General features: G+C 39.3%; 1 protein-coding gene across 1 annotated transcript; it reads right to left on the bottom strand.

Annotated features, from left to right (window-relative positions):
* Nucleotides 1-617: 617 nt before the first annotated feature.
* LOC107761521 (uncharacterized) lies at nucleotides 618-1,538 on the bottom strand. The gene has a single exon (XM_016579743.2). It carries the CDS (start codon nucleotides 1,536-1,538, stop codon nucleotides 618-620), a length of 921 nt encoding a protein of 306 aa, XP_016435229.1.
* Between the last annotated feature and the right edge of the window lie 22,116 nt (nucleotides 1,539-23,654).

Genomic DNA, 23,654 nt, shown 5'->3' with positions numbered 1-23,654 from the left:
AAGATCTCTTTTTGATAACGACTACAAAGGATCTTACTAAGGAAGCGGAACTAAACACCCTCAAAAACGAAGACTAGAGAGGAGATCTTGCAGCTAAAGTGCTTCAAATGTATATAGTCATAGCCTATGTTGTTCGGACTCTCCAAAAATGTCGTCAGGTGCATTTATGGAGGATCCAACACGAGTGCGACAGCATTTTGGATAGTCCGTTCAACATAGGTCATAGCTAACCATTTGGCACACAAATTAATACTCCAGAACACACCATATCCTAAAGGTGACTTCCTTTATTTCTTTTAATTAAATGCAGGTGTATTGAAGGTAAGCACTGATTGACTTCTTTAAAACTTATATTTTGACTAGTTCATTTATATAAAAAAAAATTTACACTTCCTTAATCAATAAAAAGTACTCCTCATATGTCATTCTCATTCGTATATCAACAATTACATTTCACAATAACTAACGTAGCAAAGGCAGAAGAAGAAGGAAAAAAAATCTAGCTCCAAAACTAACACCACTTGATATTTAATTATTCATGTTAATGGGCAAAAAGGAAAGTAAGCAGAAAAATAAAACCTAATCAAACATTAAAATCATTAAACAGTAAACTCAACTCATGAAAAGCCTTTCCGCAGCTTCAGTAGCGCATTGTACATTTTTCTTCTGGAACCAACAGCATTAATCCCCATATCCTTGAGATCCTCCAGAGTCAACATGGGCAATACCTCATCGTCAACCTCGTGTATCTCGAAAACGGGTGCGTATCTCCCCAGCCCCAAACCAATCAACCATTCCCTTACTCCAATGCTGCTCTTATCCCCTGAATTCACTCCTTCATTATTGAGGTCATCGTGATGGTCTCTGCTTTCGGACACTCTAGTCCTAATCCCCCTCCGATCCCAATACTGAAGGCCCATGTGTTCCATAGAGTTTACAGGGCTATGCTCTTTTACTGGGCTTTCCGAGCCCGGTGACGGCTCGAATTCCCGAAACTCTTCGTTATCATTGTTGTCTTCCCTGAAAAAGTTTGCTTCTTCGTGAATTCCTCCACCATTGAGCGTATCAAACTTAGATGAATGCCAATTTGTCCTCACTCTCTTCGTGGGTTTCCTCGATTTCGACTTCCGATTTCCCAAATCAAAGTTGTAATTGTTGGTGTCCTCGACTATGTTGTTGTTGTCGTCATAATTATCGCCGCCGGCGCCGCCGTTAACGAGGTTAGTTAAAGGCCGGGTCTTTGAGGTTTTAGCAGCGAGGGTAGGGTCCTTGTGGAAACGCCAGGTTTTGGGGCCTCTTCGGAAGTGAGTGTCGGAAGGCGAGTTGCCGATCTCGCCTAATCGAACACTTGGTCGGCGCTGCCGTTTCGGGGCCAAACTGGGGCCTATGTTGTTGCTATTGACGTTGTTGGTTGGAGGGTTATCGGATGGGGGAGGTGGTGGAGCTATAGATGTTGTATTGGAGGTGATGGTTGTAGCGGTGGCGGAAGGGATGGCAGCGGCGGTGATGGGGGCGTCGGGCTGCTGTAGCTCGGCCATGGAAACAAAGTGGAAAGTGAAGAGGAGTGTGAGAGAGCGTGAGATAAGGCAAGTGAAAAGACAGGAATCAGGTGGATTGCAGCGATCCTTCGACACGTCGCGGGACAGGCTAAAGTGGCAAGCCGGACCTAGGGTTGGACATGAGCCGACTAGTTCGGGCTTAACTTTGATCCATTTGGATTTAGCTCAGGCTCGATTCTGTTACTTTGATCCAATTGGATTCATCTCAGGCTTGATTCTGTTATTATTGAACACATTCAAACATGAATACCTCTCCTATTTACAATACGAGCACATTTCTCTAGTCTCTACGAGAAAAAATCAAACAAGCAACTGTTCTCTCTAGTCCAAAATAAGTAATTTTTTGGTTTTTTTTTGTGATCCAAAATAAGTGATTTTTTCAGATTTCAATAATGAATTAATTAATTTTTTCTTACATTGCCCTTGGAGTAATTAATGTTGGAGTATGTGTTATGAGTGTTTATATGAAGAGATAGTAAAGGTTAATAAGGTCAATTTCATTGCTAATTAATATTAAAAGGTGAATTTCTTAATATGTGTGAAATAACCAAAAAATCACTTATTTTAGACCGGAGGAAGTATTTATAATTGTCACTTTGAATTGTTTGAGCAAATAAATTCTAGACCAAATAAAATAAAAAATTTTTTAACGAGTAGATTTCAGGAACATTAAATAGTGAGCTTAATATGCTATGATTGACAAAATATGTAATATCATAAATGTATAATAAATGTAAGAAATGACAAGGGTTATGGTGTAAAGTAATTATCACCCAATGATTGTATGATTGAGTGTTTCCTTTCTCTGATGACGATGTGGAAAAGTAAGAGTCAAAATGTATATAGGATCTTGAGATTTATGGATTGAACAACATGTGCTTGAATAAATGAGTAAGACAACTCTTTCGTATATTTTTCTTTTAACTTTTACAATATGTTCTCATTTTGAAAAAGAAAGTTCCTTTTTTTGTTTTTATCTCTTCCTATATATAAGGGGCATTCTCCAAAATCCCTAAAAGGTACAGCATAGAGAATATCCAAAGGAATATTCATTATGTCCATTTCTGAACACTAAGTTACCATTACTGTCTTGTCTCAGCTGCCCGCTTCTGGCGTCGACCTGTGTGAGGTCGTTATATCGTGGTCGACCCCGTCCTTTATCTTGCTTATCCGTTACCGTTGTTACCAAATTTGGACCTATACAATAATAATTTTAAGAGATTTGTTTTAACAACTTCCTGTTAAAGCTTGGCTAGATCTTGTTGAAATACTTGGAAATCGAATTGTGGAGTGATGTAGTAATCAAAAATTGCATACGTCAAAAGCCCGGACATACAGTTCCAAGACATACAGTGAAAAATAATTTAGCGCCTCCCACATACGACCCACGACAAACCCAAGCCTATGGCCCTACCTACAGCGTAACTTGCTCCAAACCGAGTCAAGGCATACGCCCTAGAGGGGTGCGACCACACACACGGGCCATCCCCTGCGTTCCTGCATAACATGGGTCATGCCTCCGCCTAGACAGTCTTGCCACGATCCACTCCAACTCCCTTTATCGAGTCTAATGGGATACGACACACATCTAATTACTTCTACGGTAATTTCCACGAAGATCAAGAGAGATTATATCAGCCCCTACAGTCAATTCAACTCAACGGACCAAGTCAATTTGCCTCCGACTTATGTGGATATATATCGGGTTATATATTGCGTTTACATCTTCTGTGTGGGTGAAGCTGGGCACGGGAATAAGTCGGCTCGACTTGGAGTTATTTTATGCCAACTTTTTCCTAGAAAGTATCGTATGGTCCATGGAATTGAAATGTAAGCATGGCTCTAAGTAATAATATACATTTCTTGATAAGACTTTGTTCGGTCTGTAGGGGAATGGGCGAACTTGTAGAAAGGTTGCCGCTGGAAGGTCTATAACGTACAGGCGTAAGAGATGTGTAGAAACCTCAACTCTATTGAAGGAGTGGGACCTTATGAGTGTAGTCGTCGTGGTTAGGCTTTAAATGTTGCTGGTTCTTTGAGCTCGGAGTTAGTTAAGGCTTTAAATGTTGCTGGTTCTTTGAGCTTGGAGTTAGTATATTCGACTACATGTGCTCGACCGGTAATAAACGCTAGGCTAATCGTAATGTAAATAATTATGGAGCTACAAATAATGAAATGACATGTAGTAATGTAAAGTTTGAAAGTAGTAATTGAACTAACGGGGCTCGTATATATGTATGCGCGCGCGTTCCCGACTTTTCTTAGCACTAAGCTTCGAAAACTCTAATTGATATCATTAGGATACAAAAGAGAGTTTGTATTGTTTGCAATAAATACCTTGTGAGGTATGACCTCATTGAAATTGCTTTGAAAAAGTCATTTTGATAGAATGTTTTGCCTGATGGGATGTGAATCCCCTTCTTTGAGTATAGTCAGGCTCAAGGCTGAGTGTGCTCAACTCTTGAGTGCGTGCTTCGCGATTGTAAAGTTGAAGTCCAGTATCTGGGGCGTCATGCATCTTATTTGTGCATTTTAGACTATCAAGAAGCTATGTCTCAATTTACATTTTTTAACATTTGTTGGCTCTGTGCGAATCATTTCCTGCAATGTTTACGCATTTGGCTGAAAGTAAATAGATGATATGTTTATAATGTTACCTCAGAAATAATACAATTTTAGGTGTTTAATGTTCTAGCTTCTCATGGTCTCGTTGTCATTCTTTCTACGGAGCTTGCATGCCCCCTCTATAATATGGTATCGGTCGTCCCAGTTGGTGTCCATTTTCTTAGACTCTAAATCCTAATTGTCTGGAAACACGTGCTTGAGGACCCAATCCCCCGGTGTAAATATATTCGCTCATACATTCTTATTGTAGTATTGTGCAATCTTTGTTTATACGATGTGTTCCGGAGAGGCGTTTGTTCTCTTCGCGGTCGAAAATCCCACCAAGTCGTCATGATACCTAACTCAATCCTTTTGGTAAGCCAAATAACAAATAGAACAACTCAAATGAAAGATCATCAATAACCAATGAATGAGATAACTAAATTCCATAAAAAATTCTCAAGGATTGGTAGTACAACTCATGAGCGACTAAGATTAAGAATATAACTCACGTACAAAGAATAAGTACAACATATATTTGAAGTTTACATAAACAAAATTATAAGTCCTAAACTACCATGAACAAATGGTAGCTTGAATCTGGATCACTGGTACAACTTCAATGCTAGCCTTAGTCATCTACAGCAGCTCAACTCCAAGATCTGCACACAAGATACAGAAGTGTATTATGAGTACAACTAACTCATGTACTCAGTAAGTATCAAGGCTAACCTTGGTGAAGTAATAACGATGGTTTAGGTCAAAGATACTCACTCTACTTAACGTGTACAACTCAATAACATATACATGTACATAGTAACATTATCGAAATCTAAGCATGAAGTACAGTTAAGACCACCAATGTACATCGAGAAGATATGCACAAGCATTTTAACCAACTAACAATTCAACATATAGAAGAGATACGCATTTGATATCAACTAGCTCGTCAATAATTGCATATGGAGAAGATATGAACAGGTTTCGTACCTATTTAACAACTCAGCATATAGTGATAACATGCGCCTAATATTATTAATTCATCAAAAGTTGCATATAGAGACTATATACACAAATAAGAAAGCCAAGTTACTCATGTTGATATATAGAGAAGATATGTAATGTAAATCAATTCTTCAATCATGTGGCATATAGAGAAGGTATGCATAAATATCAAGTAACTGTCAACAATTGCATATATAGAAGATATGTATAGAATATCAAATAACCATCAACAATTGCATATACAGAAGATAAACATGAATAAACAAGTCAAGTTATACAGACTAACATATAGAGAAGATCTGTATCGTGAATTATTTCATCAAGTAAGGCAATATATAGAGAAGATATGCATTCCATAGCTAGCATATAGAGAAGATATGCATTAAAAATCATGTATACATCCAAGGAGTTTGCATATAAAGAAGATACGCAAAGACTCACGTATAAGTTTTTCATAACCCGTGTGTACACCATTAAGAGAGAAATATGAGAGGACGGCCCTAGGGGGATGGATCTTTATCCACACGTTGCACGGACACACGTTCCATAATCATACTCACCACACAGATAACTCACGTGCCATAATCATAACAACCACATGAACAACTCACATGCTATAATAACTCAACCCGCACGGAACACTCACTGATTGTCAACTTGGTGCATCACATAGAAAGCATATACAAACAAAGATATCAAATCACATACTCATGGACTAGTAAAATAGCATGCTAAGGTGTATGCATGTGCAACATGTACAACTACAGTTCAGATTAGGCGAGTATGCCATATAATAATGAGTATCATGTTCAAACAGGAAATCAAGTCCTACACATGATCTCTAGTATGATTCGAGAAGTTTATGTAGTCATACAAACATATAAAGTATGATATCAGGAAGTACAGTATCCAAAACAAGGCATGATATAGCTTGAAGACTACTCCGATCATGAAACATATATAGCACCCGCATGTACGCTTGTCACCTCACATATACGTCCCTTTTCACACATTCCAATTAGACAAATAAGGTCATATCCTAAGGGTTATTCTCCCACAACAAGATTAGACAAGATGCTTACCTCATCCAGGCTAGCCTTTAATCTCAAATCACATTAAAACCTCACGCTAGCCCTCCAATCATGCAAATCTATACCAATCATCATCTAAGGAAGACAAACAATGCTATAGGAAGCGATCCCAACCCATAAAGCTTTGATATTTGAAGAATTCCCAAGAAGTCAACAAAAGTCAACTCGGGCTCGCATGCATGAAATTCGAAACCAATACCAAATCTCGATGACCCGTAACTTGTCGAGTCCAAGTATGTGATTAGATTCCAAAACCGAGTCATAATTGACCCTTAAACCCCCCAAAATATACTCTCTTAAAGCATCGTCAAAACCCCAAATTTCACCTCAAATTCCATGTCTTGAGAATTAATAATTTATGTAGATTCTTGAAATAATACCAAAAATAAGTAGAAATCACTTAACCACAAAGTAGTGATGAAAATATCCTCCAAAATTGCTTCTTTCCAAGCTCCAAAACTTTGTGAGAAAAAGTGATTAAATCTCAAAATAAATAAATAAATGTAGTAGATGTTCCAACCCAAATTAGATGCTAGATGATTCTGAAACTCACCTTTGACAAGCCCAAAATAATCCTTGTGAGATTCCACCCAAGACAACCTTTTTGAATCACCCAATTTGGCCTTAATATGAGAGATATATATATGATGTTTTAAAGTTTTAAAGGAAGTCAGAAATTTATGGACGAACTTAGGGACATAACCGATATTTTCGGATTTGACGCACCGGAAAATTCAACAATTGCAAATCTTTGGGTTAGCACCCAAAACTCATCTGAGACCTCTTGGATACAAACCTTATATGTATTTCAATCATAAATTACGCTACGAACCTGATCGCATACTCAAAACACCAAAAAGAGGTTGTCTTGACCCGATATTAACCATGGTCAAACTCCAAATCTTTAACTTAATTAATATATCAGCCAATGACCAATTCAAATAATGTATTTATACTGGTTGATATGATTGTCTTGGGTGTATTTTCTTATCCAAAGGCTCGAATCATCACAAATAACATGAAAACCATGAATTGAAAATCAAACCATTCTCTTAAGTTTTAAATATTCAAACTTCGCCAGATGTGTTTGAATCACACTTTGACATTCGGGATCACAATCAACTTGCACATAAGTTTTAATCAACTAAATAAACCTATCCAAGGTCTCAAAACTGCAATAGGATTCCGATAATGTTGAAGTCAACTCCCGGTCAAACCTATGAACTCTCAAATCATCAAATTGCCAACTTCTGCAAAATTGAGCCAAAACCTTCTAGGAACATCTAAATCCAAATTCGAACATACGTCCAAATCTAAAATTACCATAAAAACCTATTGAAACCTTCAAATCTCGATTTCGAGATTGTTTATTCAAAAGTCAAATCTTGGTTAACTCTTCTAACTTAAAGCTTCCAAATTGAGAATCACTCTACTAATCAATCCGGAACCTCTTGAACATCAAAATCAAACATATACAAAAGTGATGGTGCATCATATGAAGCTACTCAAAGAAAATCACCAAACGGAATCAGGTCATTACATTCTCCCCCACTTAAACATATGTTCGTTATTAAATGTGCCAAGAGTCGTTCAAAAGTCATCAAATCACGGTAAGAGATCATCATACACATACCTATGAGTGATCTCATGCCACCTCAATCCATATGAGCATATTAACACAATACTGACTAAAGATTCTTCCTTCAACCTTGGCCCATAAGCCCTTGAACCAAATTCCAACTTCCGGAACTCCCTCTAAGATCTAGTTCTTGTGTATATAAACTTTATCATTCTCCACAAGCTGCACCAAACCATAAATATACTCCCAAGATATAACTACACAATGTACCGCATAACCCATATACTCATACTAATATCTTTCAACCACATTAGTTGCCCATTACCAAACCGGTACCGATAGTATACCTCATATCAAATAAAACTGTGTTCCAAACCTTCTCAACATTACTGATGATAACAGAAAGATGTAGAAACGTATAGCCACCCATCAAATCAACAAGTCATAGAGTTCTCTTACCCGACAAGAACCATTGTCAAATTCTGAGCTGACTACTAATATTTTTCTTCCAAACATTTCCTATCCAAATTCAATTGCACTAATTCCAGATCCAATAACCTCGTCTCACCCAGTACACATTGGTCGACCGACATGCCACCCCAAATGATGCCTAGAACCATAAACGACGCATTCCATGCACCAAATAAGCAACAACTCGGATGTATCCAATAATGGAAGAGAACCAAGTAAGAGAACTATCCAAAAAGCTTAACAGATACAACCACAAAATCACTATGCTAGGAATCTATCCCACAAGGGAGAAAAAATACACAAGGATTAAGAACAAAATATCATATCCAATCATAACTCCGTTGTTGAGCGTAACCCGATCTAAACATATCAATCCACATGGAATACCCATCGAGTCATAGTGCTCACAATCAACAAACACTTGTGTATAAACAGCAAGCATGCAAAGTGCATGACTATAACTATAGAGAGACGAATAGCACAATATACCACAGACGTGCAAAGCATGACTAAGTTGCAATAAGTAATTCAATATCTCAAGAGTCATCTCGCTCAAATATCGTCGCAGGGCCTAAACAGGACCATAATACCACATCATGCGTGTAAATAGCCAAATAATCTCACAACCCATTGTAGCATTAGACAGTAACATAAAGAACAAATTAAGGCATGAATAAGATCAACTCTAGCCGATGACACATGCCAAGCAATTGGTGTGTTGAGTAAACAAATCCAATGCAGTATAGAATATACACACCTATTAGGCCTACCAATATGCCCTCAAAGCAATTCAAACCATTTCAGTTAGGTGCATAGCCTCCCAAATTTCCAAAATGGCCTATCCATTACACATACAATCAACTGTCTAACCCTTAACATACGTTCACATCTACAACCAAAGGGATAGTCTGCTTATAAGAAGATCCAATCTCTAAATCTCATGAATACAAGAATTTTTATACCCGATCTCAACCTCTTCCACCTAACTAACTGCCACGTCATGCATACAAGATCACCTCAATAGAAATACTCCCATAAATCCTCCACATCGAGTAGCAAACATAAACATCAATGGTTACCAACCATGGGATTTCAGTAGTACTAGTCAAGCATTCGTAACTCCATACAGAATGTATCTTCTACAACATACATCTTCTCAGGCGATACAAGATAGTGCTAGCATCCTTTTAAAAATCTGAAATCTCCTATGCTGTCTAGAACTCATGACATTTCTTTCGAAACTGGACTGTAACCTTGATCATTCAATCCTAGTCCCATACAACTAAACACATCTATAATGCTATTGTGTGAAAATACAATAACTCCGATATCAACTCCGAATCACAAGTAAGATAAACAGTTCATAAACTAGGAACCATCCACTTAACTCAATCCAGGATAACATCACAATGTCACGACCCAAAATGCAGGGCCGCGATGCGCACCCGGTGCCTTACTCAACCGGGTACTAACGTAACATATCTTTTTTATCATACCATCATGGGTAAGTGGGCTAGAAGGACCGTTATGGTGTAATCAGAATAAAACATAAGGGAATACTCGACATAGGATGACCCAACATGATATACAAACTCATACATGTGACATACGGGCCTATAAGACCGACATGATCATTTGTACACTCAAACTGTAGGGCGAAAAGGCCATAAAAGTATCCATATACATGACCTTTGTCTACAAGTCTCTAAGAGTACATAAATATCATAAAAGTCGGGATAGGCCCCTGCCATACCAATCATTACATGTCCAAAGCATACTGACAAAATATGCAACTCTGGAGCAAGTAGAGTGCGCCAACACCTTCCACTGAGCTGATAGCCTACTAGGAAGACTGTTATTCTATCTATTGGGACATGTGGGCATGAAATGCAGCATCCCTAGGAAAAAGGGACGTCAGTACGAACAACGTATCGAGTATGTAAGGCATGAAAAACAATATATAAAAGACATGAAAGAAATATGGAGTAAAGAACTCAACATGTAAGTCTGAATAGCTCTGTGAATCATGAAATATTTATAATCTCATGCATATGCGTATAAATGTCATATCATGCTAGGTATATGTGTACATAACATCATCAAGCCTTTGAAGGAATCCCATCATATCATCTCGGCCTTTGTGGGCAAAATCATCAATGTATACTAGCTGATCAGGTGGTGGTACGTATATAACATCGTAACCTTTCACCATATATATATATATATATATATAATATGCGTATATAACGCTATCTAGTCATGAGTCAATATACATGTATAAATGAATGCAATGCATACGGAAGTAAGTCAATAAGATATCTCGTAAAGTAATAAGATCAATATGCCTTTGGTTAATATCATGAAATGAACTTTATTAGCATACGTATTTTCTGAGACACAACAACAGATGATATAATAATAGGACACACGGGGAATCAGAAACATAGACACCCCTAGTACTTCTAAGAATAGAGTCATTTGTGAAAGTTCTGTGTTTGCTCATTTCGTTTATATCATATGGATCATGCCAAAAGGAAAGAAAGGATAGTTGATGACATCCAAATCCACTACTAAAAAGTAAATGGACATGGTCACATGCAATATAATATACCCAACTATGAGTCGTGATCGAATCCCACAGAGAACAATATGCAGGCGATTAGGCGTGTAAGAGAATTATCACTTATTATGCTAAGCCTACTTAGAAAGGTTTTGAGAAAATATTTATATCTAATTGAGAAAATATAAACTAGCCTGTAAAGCGAGTAAAATAATCAATGGCTACAATCATGAATACAAGAAAAATTACACTCAAGTAACGATCCAATGTATTTCACGATTTTATAAATATGAGCGAGTTTATATTAATTAGCCTCGAGTAATAATTTTTTATTATCTTCTTCCGAAGACTAACAAGACTTCCTAATTAAATTATCCCTAAAACAATTAAGAGGTTAAGCACATCCGATTATACATAAGTAATTCAATCATATCCCTAGGTAGAATCTATAAAGTGAGGGTTAATGCCTCAAGTTCTTGTTAACTATTCTTTCCCAATGCCAAATTATCTTTCCAAAATTAATTCGAAGTTAATGGGCTAGGGTTAGCTAATCTCTTTTGAAATATTAAAGAACGAGTATAATTAAAGAAACAATACCTCACTTCATAATAAATAACAATCGTTCAATACATAAGCACAACAACATATTTAATCCATACTTTAAAATGAATATTCCCATAAACAAGATTCAAGTATTGAAAAAAATACTATACACTTAGATATTCAGTACAAAGCAAGGAAATGAAGAAATGAACATCAATGGGTAAGAAATTCCCAACCAAAAGCTTCAAATCTTCAAGACCCAAGTATGTGTGCAAGAACCCTAGTTCCAAAACTTGTCTTCTCTAGTCAGGAGATTAAAAAATAAGCCAAAGATAAGCTAGGTTGTGTATTTATGGGTTTGGGACAGAGGAAATGTGAATTGTCAATCCTGCCTAGGTCTGAAGCATGTTGGCCAAACCTGCAAAAGGATCATTGTCACACCTCCTTTATACACCCCCGGAAGAGTATATAAGGGAGTTTTTTCCAATTTAAGTGATAATTCAAACGAGATTATTTATTTAAAATTCAGATTCGCCACTGGGATAATTTATGGTGTCCGAAGTCACCGGTTTAGAATCCCGAATTGAGGAAGTTTGACTCTATTCACGCGGTTTACGAACACAGAAATCTGGGTAAGGAATTTTGTTAACCCGGGAGAAGGTGTTAGGCATTCCCGAGTTCCATGGTTTTAGCACGGTCTCTTTGATCATACTTGGCTTATTAAATTGTTTAACTACTCATTTTAGAACCTATGTGCATTTGCCCTTTTTAATTAAGAAATTATCTTGAAACAGGTCACGCGCACATGTACCCAATTGTTTGGCACGTCAAAAATCATGTCACGCGAACGTATCCAATATTAATAATGCTTTATTAATATTAAGAAAGTTTAGTCGAAGTTTCGCGAACGCATACTCCAATTTTATTTTTTTGGGGAATCGTAACTATGTCACACGAACGTGTCCATAACCACGATGATAGATTAAGTCGCGCCTAAAGGAAACTATGATCTTTATGAATTGACTCTCCCTATATTTTGGGATTATGTGTGAAGGTCAAGAGCTTATGGATTTAGACAACATGAACTAATGAAAAGCCAAACCAATGCATCAGGAATTGATTGAATAGACTCATACAATTGATATATGTTTAACTTATGCCATTCATTCTTAGTAAGGACGCAAAACTAGGCACTCGATAATCACACAATTGAGTAGAAAATATCATTTAACTAAATAGATAATGTCGCACCTCCTTTTTCCGCACCCGCTAGGGCGCCGGGGAGTTTTTTCCAATTAAAGGACAATCGAGACGGGATTGGTTTATTTATTTCAGAGTCGCCACTTGGGAGATTTAGGGTGTCCCAAGTCACCAATTTTAATCCCGAATCGAGGCAAAAGAATGACTCTATATTACAGTCTGCGTACCAGAAATCCGGATAAGGAATTCTGTTAACCCGGGAGAAGGTGTTAGGCATTCCCGAGTTCCGTGGTTCTAGCACGGTCGCTCAACTGTTATATTCGGCTTATTTATCTGATTTTAAATACAATTATGAACCAATGTGCCAATTTTAACTTTTTACCACTTTGTTATTATTATTTTTAAAAAATGTGAACATCGCTTAAAATATGTCTTTGGACTGTGTCACATGAAATGCGCCCACAATCCGGAACGTATTTTATTTGATGTTTTGAGATTTGGATTCGGGTCGCATGTAATGCACACCCAAGTTTAAGAAAGTGGATTATTAAACACGCGCCTAAAGAGACTAGCGTGTTATTATTTTGGGAAGGCCGTGAAATTCGCTAAACGGACCTCCTGAATTCTAAGTAATTTTAAAACCAGTATTTACTGAGGGCCCCGCAATTTGTATTTTTATTCGACGAGGCTCATCTCATTTATTATTAAAAGGAATTTACAACGTCGTGGAAATGCATCTCGGGCCACGCCATAATCAATATACCCGTGATTAGAGACACATTTCGATTTCGTTGAGATTTGGATTTGGGTCACATAAATGTGCACCCGAGTTTAGGGAGATAACGTTATTAAAGGCGCGCCTAAAGCAACTAGCGCATTATTATTTTTTGGGTAGGGCCGTGAAATTTGCTAAACGGCCCGTCCCGGAATCTAAGTATTTAATATATACATTTAGAGGGCCCCGCAATTTGTCCCTTTTATTTGGCGAGGCTCGTCTCATTTTACTTTTTTTTATTATTATTTATTTTTATTTTTATATTTTTAAAGGGATGCCATTTTTATGCCTTTAAAATACTAAACCTTATAGCCTATTTACAACTGAAATCTCATAACTCGTTACAAATTTAATAAAAGGAATCTAGCAAAATGAGTGTTTTGGAAGTAATAACAACAAGTAATGCTAGTTTTGTCCGAATGAACTAAGCAAGGGAAAAGACGAACAAATTGACGTTAAACTGTGTCATGGAACAACTAACCCTACTTAATTAAATGATATCAAATAAACAAAAATACATAACACCAAAAATGAACAAAACGCATATGGTGAAAACATAAGCAGAAAATTATCATATCAATTTATATATTGCATCTTCGAACATTTAACGTAACATTTCCTTATCTAATACTTGAGGTTTACTAACCTTTGAACCCCGGCAAACTCAGGACGACAAACACGACCCCGACGGAATTCAAGCCAGACCTCACTGGACGCGGAACAACGACGAAACCTTGGAACAAACTCGACGTACCGGACCTCGACGAACAAAGACGACCTCAACGGACTGCACGACGACAGTGAAAGAACAACGATAACATGGCTGGTTGGTTGTCGCGTTTGGATAGTATAGCTGAAGCAGTGGTGTTTGGACGGTGTTCAGTGGTCGTTTGATCCACTGCTGGGTGTGATGAAACGACAGGGAGACTGGTGGTTTTGCTGTTGGTCGTGGTGCTGGGGAAGGTGACGAAGCAGCAGGGTTTTGGGTGTTTGTTGACGGGGGTCGACTGGTTTGGGTTGTGACGGAGATGGGTCAGCTGGGGAGGGTTTGGAGATGGAACGAGGGTGGTCGTTTGGGTGGTGGTTATGGCGTTTTGAAGGGACGGGCTGTTTGGTCGTTAATGGTGGTGATGGAGGAGTCGAGGTCGACGGACGTGAAGGAGGTGGGCGTTTGGTGACGTTCCGGCGAGGGGGCTGGTGCGTGAGGGTGTCGGAAGGGATGGAGAGAGCTGGTGGTAGGAGGGTGTTTGCCGGTGGGTTTGGACGCGGGGTCGTTAGCTGGGGGAAGGTGACGGGGTGGTTTGGGTGGAAGTTATGGCGTCGGGGGGGGGGGGGGTGGTGCGACTGAGTTGCAGCTACGACGGGAGGGGTGCTGCTGACGGGGGTTGCTGGTTGGAGGTATGGGATGGTTATGGCGGTTGACGGAGAGGGGTCGGTCGCTGCGAGGAGGAGGGTGGTTGTTTGACGATGGTTTTAGGGTTTATGCTTCTTCTTCTTTAAGAAGAAGAAGCGTGAGCAGTCTTTTTTCTAAAAAAATTCCAAGTCCTCCCCTCCCAAATGTTTCATCCGTGTATTTGACATGGCTTTGCCCAGAAAAATGAGCCCACGCGTGGTGGGGTTCAAGGTTTGTGTCCCCCACGCGTGGTGGGGTTCCCCATGTGTCCTGGACACGGTTTATTATGGGCTAGGTCCGAAATTAGGCCTAAAACCGGGTAGTTTGAACCCGAATATTATTCTTTTGCCCGGACCCGAGAAATAGGAACACGTTGCTTAATTAGTCCTATGTAAGCAAAATAACTACCAAAAATAAGACTAGTATTTAAACAAAACTATATCTTTTTAAATATTTTTCAAGATTTAAAATAGCTACAAAATATTAATAAAACTATTTTTTGTAATTTTCGTTTTTAAATATTAAGATAAAATATGAGGTAATATTTTTGTATTTTTCAAAGTTGAAAATGACTATAAAACCTTAATAGAACTATATTTTTTGTAATTTTCGAAATTATATAAAGTACAAAAATAAAGTGCAATTTTTGTATTTTTCAAGTTTATGAGAGATACATAAACTAAAATTTATATATATATATATTTTTTGAAATTTTTCTTTTGCAACGAAATAAAGTAAAATAGTTAAAATAGCTATACTAGACCCAATTTCACATATTCACGCTAAAAATGTGAAAATTCTCGGGGAGGGTCAAAAATCACGTGCTTACAGCTGCCCCTCTTTGACTGGAAACACAAAGAGTTTTCCGACAAAGAACGACTAGACGTGTTTTTGACCCGACCATTACTTGGACGGACTACACTTAAGGAAAGGGAAGGGAATGTGACCGAGCCCTGGTATTTGAGCTGCCTACATATCCTTGGTTATACAGGAATCAGGCCACGTGTAGTTCGGGAATGAGAGAGAGATGGTAGAGTGCACCGAGGTGAGGAGCCGATCGAGGTGCCGTTCCGTTGAGGTTCCGGTCCGCGGTCCTGTCATTACATCAAAAATGATAACTGAAAAGACTAACTAAACCTATCAGCTACTAATTACAAGGATTCCTATCTCTGAGTCTTCTGAAACTTGATCTTTGAGTCTTGAATGGTGCTTCATACAGACTTTGGATTTGAACCTTGATACTTGTTAGTTGTAGGCGCTAGTTCTTGAGCAGACCACATCTGTTCTCCACTTCCGTAATTGGGTTCTTTTTCTTTTTCCTCTTTTATTCTTCTTGTTTTTGTTGTTTTTTTTTGTGTGACCAGCTTCTGTTGATCATCCCAGACTGTTGACTTGCATTCTTGGGGCGAGATTCTTGTTGCTTCTATCTTGGATTGAGTGCTGGGGATTTTTGTTGTAACCTTCTGCTTTCCAGTGGGTCACTGCTTGATCTTGAAAAATGTTTCTCCGTTCTACAGGCGGACTCCTGACTTCTTCTATCTGCGACACGCAACAACCTCCGTTCTACGGGCGGGTCCCTGACAATCAAAACAAACAAAACAAACAAAATTTTCTAACCCAGTTTGTACTGGGAAGATTTGTGAGTTGTTAGCAAAATTGTAACTCACTTACACTACTGATGCAATGATGAGAGTAAACTAAAGACTAGGATGTGCATCTCCTATGAGTAAAACCAAAACTCTTGCTAGCAAATGTGTCTGCTAAAACCTCAATGACTCAAACTAGAAAGTGCTTCTTCTATGGTTGAATCGGAATGAGCTAAAACTAGGAAGTGCATCTCCTAAGGGTGAAAACTTCAGTGAATAGAACTAGGAAGTGCGTCTCCTATGAATAAAATCTTGATTAGGAAGTGCGTCTCCTACGGGTAAACTTCAAAAAACTGGACTAGGAACTTAAAATGAATCAAACTAGGAAGTGCATCTCCTAGGGGTGAAATCTCAATTCCGGAAGTGCGTCTCCTGAAATAGAATATAATCTAAAAAGCCAAACTCGGGAGTGCGTCTCCTAAAGCAAAAGTGTAACCTGAGTGAACCAGACTAGGAAGTGTGTCTCCTAAAATAAAATAGTCTTAGGAAGTGCGTCTCCTATGGGTGAAACCTTAATGATTTTGAACTAGGAAGTGCGTCTCCTATGAATGAAAATATTTTAGGAAGTGCGTCTCCTATTGGGTAAAAGTAAACTTAGGAAGTGCGTCTCCTATGGGCAAAACTAAACTTTGAGGAAGTGCGTCTCCTGTGGGTACAATAAACTTAGGAAGTGCGTCTCCTATTGGGAAAAACTGTTCTTAGGAAGTGCGTCTCCTGCTGGGTGAAACTATTCTTAGGAAGTGCGTCTCCTATTGGTGAAACTGAACTTAGGAAGTGCGTCTCCTATTGGTGAAATAAACTTAGGAAGTGCGTCTCCTACTGGGTAAAACTTGCTTAGGATGTGCGTCTCCTTAGGAAGTGCGTCTCCTATCGGTGAAACTGAACTTAGGAAGTGCGTCTCCTATCGGTGAAACTGAACTTAGGAAGTGCGTCTCCTATTGGTGAAATCAACTTAGGAAGTGCATCTCCTACTGGTGAAACTTTTTAGGAAGTGCGTCTCCTACTGGTACAATGGATTTAGGAAGTGCGTCTCCTAGGGGTAAAAATAAACTTTAGGAAGGAAATGTATGCCTCTGTTATCTGGGCGGGCTCCCAATTTCAACACTTGAAAAAAAAGACTGAATGTATGCCTCTGTTATCTGGGCGGGCTCCCAACTTCAATACTTGAAAAAAAGACTGAATGTATGCCTCTGTTATCTGGGCGGGCTCCCAATTTCAACAATTGAAATAAAAAGACTGAATGTATGCCTCTGTTATCTGGGCGGGCTCCCAATTTCAACACTTAAAATAAAAAGACTGAATGTATGCCTCTATTATCTGGGCGGGCTCCCAACTTCAATACTTGAAACGTAAAAACTGAATGTATGCCTCTATTATCTGGGCGGGCTCCCAATTTCAACACTTGAAATAAAAGACTGAATGTATGCCTCTATTATCTGGGCGGGCTCCCAATTTCAACACTTGAAATAAAAAGACTGAATGTATGCCTCTGTTATCTGGGCGGGCTCCCAACTTCAACACTTAAAAGTAAAGACTGAATGTATTCCTCTGTTATTATGGGCGGGCTCCCAATTTCAACACCTAAAATTAAAAAGACTAAATGTATGCCTCTGTTATCTGGGCGGGCTCCCAACTTCAACACTTAAAAGTAAAGACTGAAACCAACATATCCTATTTGAGGGCGGATGAACCCGACATATCCTATTTGAGGGCGGATGAACCCGATATATCCTATTTGAGGGCGGATGAACCCGACATATCCTATTTGAGGGCGGATGAACCCGACATATCCTATTTGAGGGTGGATGAACCCAACATATCCTATTTGAGGGCGGATGAACCCGACATATCCTATTTGAAGGCGGATGAACCCGACAGATCCTATTTGAGGGCGGATGAACCCAACATATCCTATTTGAGGGCGGATGAACCCAACATATCCTATTTGAGGGCGGATGAACCCGTCATATCCTATTTGAGGGCGGATGAACCCAACATATCCTATTATCTGGGCGGGCTCCCAACTTCAACACTTAAAAGTAAAGACTGAATGTATTCCTCTGTTATTATGGGCGGGCTCCCAATTTCAACACTTAAAAGTAAAGACTGAAACCAACATATCCTATTTGAGGGCGGATGAACCCAACATATCCTATTTGAGGGCGGATGAACCCGACATATCCTATTTGAGGGCGGATGAACCCGACATATCCTATTTGAGGGCGGATGAACCCAACAGATCCTATTTGAGGGCGGATGAACCCGACATATCCTATTTGAGGGCGGATGAACCCGACATATCCTATTTGAGGGCGGATGAACCCGACATATCCTATTTGAGGGCGGATGAACCCGACAGATCCTATTTGAGGGCGGATGAACCCGACATATCCTATTTGAGGGCGGATGAACCCGACATATCCTATTTGAGGGCGGATAAACCCAACATATCCTATTTGAGGGCGGATGAACCCAACATATCCTATTTGAGGGCGGATGAACCCGACAGATCCTATTTGAGGGCGGATGAACCCAACATATCCTATTTGAGGGCGGATGAACCCGACATATCCTATTTGAGGGCGGATGAACCCGACATATCCTATTTGAGGGCGGACGAACCCAAAATATCCTTAAGACTTGAAGATGTCTTACCTTGAATACTTGTTGGGGATTGGGATGAAATTTCCCTTTCTACCTTCCCCATTTTTTTTTTATTTTTTTTATTTTTTTATTATTTTTTTTTATTATTATTATTATTATTATTAGCTTCCTCCTTTGAAGTCTAACCGCTGAGGATACTGACTTTCCAACCTTGTGTTGGACCACTCGCAGCCGCTAGGGATAACACTGTTGGGGAGTTATTTACTCACCTGTTGGGGGGGGGGGTAAAATGTTATCAGCTGGGGGCACCTGACTTCCAAAAAATTTTCTAAATGGAAGGAAAATTTTCTGCCCCAGTTTGATAATATCCCTTGTGGCATGCAGTTTTGGCATCAATGCCATTTCCGTTACCTGCTTCAAATCAAACAAAATTTTGTTAGTTTAAAACGCGGTGGTTGGTTGTGATACTCCTGCTGGGATGGTTTTCCCTTTCTCCCTCCACAACTGCTCCACAACTTGTTGGGGGATGATATTATGTGCTGGGGATAATCCCTTCCTGCTGGGGATATCCCTCTTCTTTTGTGGCATAGCTCGGAAACTGGCATTTTCCCGACCTTTTAGTCTAGTATGGATTTCTCCAAATTATGCTCACTGCTCTCCTTGCTCTGTTCATGGGCCTTGGCCTTTGAGGTTTATAACCTTGAGTTTGGCAAGGATATCTCTCTTGACGCTCGTCAATCCCTTTGTCAATTCCCTTTGCTGGGGATATCTTTTTTGACACTGGCTTCGCGCTTGTTCCTCGCTGACTATACCATTTGGATATACTAGTCAGATCTCATCTTGGAAAGCTGATGGCATATTTTTGAAGTCATTTCATACTTGTTCTGACCAGACAGACTCTATTGGGGATTTTTCTATGAAAGGAAAAAGATAAAAGGGAACAGAATAAAAAGACAGGAAAAAATGACTCTTTAACAAAAGAAACTATAAATAAAAACCTATCAAATGCAGATACCGACTCTAATGGTCATGACATGCATATGTGGCCTATCCTCCGCCGTTAATCGTCTTTCCAGATCTTTAATTGGCAATTCCCCATCTGATTCTCAATCTTATTCGACTTGTAGTGCCCGCAGGGTTTTCACTAGCAAGTCTCTCTCATTTTTGGTTCTTCTCTCAGCTTTCATCGCCTTATGGTGCCTGTGAAGGTTTTAACCGATAAGACTCTCTCATTTGTATCACTTTCTAGCTGGGGGTTTGGAGTGTCACCGGTATGACTCTTTCTGCTGGGGATCAGAGTCCTTTCTGCTATGGAACAGAATGTTAGGTTCGCCGGTAAGACTTTTCATTTGTCTGACTTGGCATCTTTTGAAGACTGATCAGAAGGTCTTTCTTTGGACCGTAATGTGGGTTTTTGGATATGGCTAGAAAGAAAGGGTATAAAAGGCTAAAAAATGAATGGATTTTGGGTTATTAATTACAACCTTCGGAACTAGATTTATTTACAACAAACACAACCTTTGCCCCAGTTTCTTGCTTGGGGATTATTTTAATTGATTTTTTTTTCATTTTTTTCAAAACTATGACCGAGCCGTGAAGCGCCTACGTATCCTCTTTGAGGAATCAAGTCAAACGTAGTTCCCAATTCCTCTGTTTCATTTGACTTTCCTTTTTTTTTCTTTGTTATCAGTTTTCTTTTCTCTTTTTCTTTTCTCATTTCTCCTTTCTTTTTGTCGTTTTTTTTCTTTCTCTTTTTTTTTTCCGTTTATTCTTCTTTTTCCGTTTTGTTGTTTTCTTTTCTTTCTTTTCTCTTACCTGCCATGCTTGCGTATTCTATTCGTTGCTACTAATTCCGAACGAGGGGTATGAAAGAAAATAAATAAGACTCAAAAGGGGTAACGAAGGATAAAGTGTTTTGGTAGCAGAACAAAATGCCTTCGTCATTCCAGTCTTCAAAACATGCCAAGTGCAAACAACACAATTTAAACTTGTAGTCTCTTCTGATGGTGCTGGACTTGACAATTATGTTAAACGTTTTATTTTTCCTTTGTCATTTCTAAAGCACCGTTGGGCGACACTCTCATTATCATGGCCGACCCTCATGCCAATTTGGCGAATCTTGCTTTTAACGGTTTTCTTTGTGTTTTACTTGCCCCAGTTCCATATGACTCAAGCTATGAATAATCTCAACCGTCCTTATTTCCTTTAAATGGTCTGATCGCCTTTCCAGGGTTTTATGATTAACTTTTAAGATTAGGCCCAAACTGTGTGCGCATGTCATGTCACTAGAATCGGCATTGAATGAAATGATAAAAGGACTAAACAAAAGACGACTGGAACTAACAAAAGGCCGACTTTGTATTAGACTACCGGCGAAATGGTTTGAATAATAAAACAAACAAAACAACCAGAATAAAATCCTAACACAAATTGGACAAAATTTAAACAAACTGCTATGACAAAATGGAAAGATAAGAAGGTTTGACACATGACAAAATCCCAATTACAACCTTAATAATCCGAACAACAGAAATGACAACAGAATAAGCCACCACAAGCTTCTCTCTTGTTAACCAAGGAACAAAGCGTCCTTCCACTTTATCAAGACTGGCATCTTAGCCACTGAGCTTTGCATCGATACTGCCAAGACCATTACCAGCTTCAATATCATCAACATCGGTCAACAAGTTCTCAAGAGGATTCGCGTGCTCCCTGTCACTGTCATCGATCACAATTGCCCCTTCCTGAATCATTCTTTCTATTTCCTTTTTCAAAGAACGACAGTCTTCAATGCTATGTCCTTGGACATTAGAGTGATACATGCATCGTACAGCAGGATCGAATCCTTTTGCATATGGGTCTGGAGTATAGCCAAGGAGCGGCTCAATCAGTCCTGAAAGCTTTAGCTTTTCAAACAAACTTGTGTAGGACTCCCCAATTGGCGTGAAATTGTTTCCTTGACTTTGTTTTTCCCCATGCCCCTGTTTTCTAGGGTCGTTGGGTGCTTGCTCTCGCCAGCGGGGGTGACCTGATGGTTGACCCCGCGACCGGACCTTGTTCGGAGGATAATACTGAGGTGGATTATATGGAGCTCGGGGGCAGGCTTGGGCATGATGGTCTGAAAAGAGTGGATCTGATGGTGGGTAGTAGGGTTGTGGAAGGTTGTATGGAGTGTGTGGATAATTTGGATGACTGGGCCTGAGCTGGTAGTGAGGGGAAGGACCTCTGAATTTGGACCCAGTAGCTGCTTCGACTGATGCGACCTCGAGCGCACCTCCCGCGCCGCTCTGAATAGCCTGGGTCGTCGCCTTGAGCGCTGAGTAATTTAGGATTTTGTCAGACCTTAGGCCCTCCTCTATCATGACCCCTATCTTTACCACTTCATTGAAGGATTTCCCAACCGTTGTCACCAAGTGACCAAAGTAAGTTGGATCAAGTGTTTGCAAGAAGTAGTCCACCATTTCTCCCTCTTTCATGGGAGGATCAACTCTGGCCGCTTGTTCTCTCCAGCGGAAACCAAACTCACAAAAACTTTCCCCAGGCTTCTTTCCAGTCCTCAACAATGTGAGACGGTCCGGGACTATCTCGAGATTGTACTGGAAATGACCTGCGAAAGCCTGCGCCAGATCATCCCAAGTATACCAGCGAGACGTGTCTTGATCCATAAACCATTCGGAGGCTACTCCCGTAAGGCTTTCCACAAAATAAGCCATCAACAATTTTTCATTTCTTCCTGCCCCTCTCAGTTGATTGCAATACCTTTTCAGGTGGGCTATGGGATCTCCATGTCCATCGTACTTTTCAAATTTTGGAGTCTTGAAACCAGGCAGCAAGTGGACATCGGGGAATATACATAGATCTTTGAAGGCAACACTCTTTTGGCCTGCCAACCCTTGCATGTTTTCCAACCATTGTTCTAAGCTTTTCACTCTTCAGGTCATTTCTTCCTGTACCATCTTTGGGGCAGACTTCTCAGTTTTTGCAGCAAGATCAAACGAGTACGAGTGGTACTCAGGAGAGTGGTACTGCTCTTGTTGTGTCGCAAATTGTGACTCATGACGAGGAACCTTCCCACTCTGAGTCTCTGGAGCACTTGTGACAACTTCGACGTTAGTTGTCATTTTCTTTGAGGCACAAACCAACCACCTCAACTTTCTTCACAATTCAAAACCAAATATGTTAGAATGGACTCAGTCGGTCCTTATTATTATCAATATATATATATATATATATATATATATATTTATTTATATTTTTTTTTACCTTTGTTTTTCTTTTTCTTTTTTTTTCTCTTTTTTATCATTTTTTTTGTGTGTGGTCGAATCTTATGGAGATTGCCTACGTATCATGACCCCGCATGAATCAGACCTTGCGTAGTTCAGACCAATAAAAGATAAACAACAGTAAACATTTTTCAATTTTCATATTAGAACAAACTGAGTTTCAAAGGTTTGAAGATGACCTACAAACTCGAAAATCAAACAACCCATATATTCTAATAAAGAGATTTATAAACTCAAAAACAAAAGGCTAGCTCCCTTTCTCTGTTCGACAAATGCAACCAAACGGTTATTTTTGCAAATGTGGCCCCTTCCAAATTTCACATGAATTTTGAGGCCGGGGA

Source organism: Nicotiana tabacum, chromosome 5 (genome assembly GCF_000715075.1).
Source record: "Nicotiana tabacum cultivar K326 chromosome 5, ASM71507v2, whole genome shotgun sequence".
NCBI lineage: Eukaryota > Viridiplantae > Streptophyta > Magnoliopsida > Solanales > Solanaceae > Nicotiana > Nicotiana tabacum.
The sequence above is the reverse complement of the archived record's forward strand: the minus strand, read 5'-3'. Positions and strand labels throughout refer to the sequence as shown.

Excerpts from the sequence above, each read along its gene's own strand:
- LOC107761521 (XM_016579743.2), bottom strand. The coding sequence starts at position 1,538 with ATGGCCGAGCTACAGCAGCCCGACGCCCCCATCACCGCCGCTGCCATC.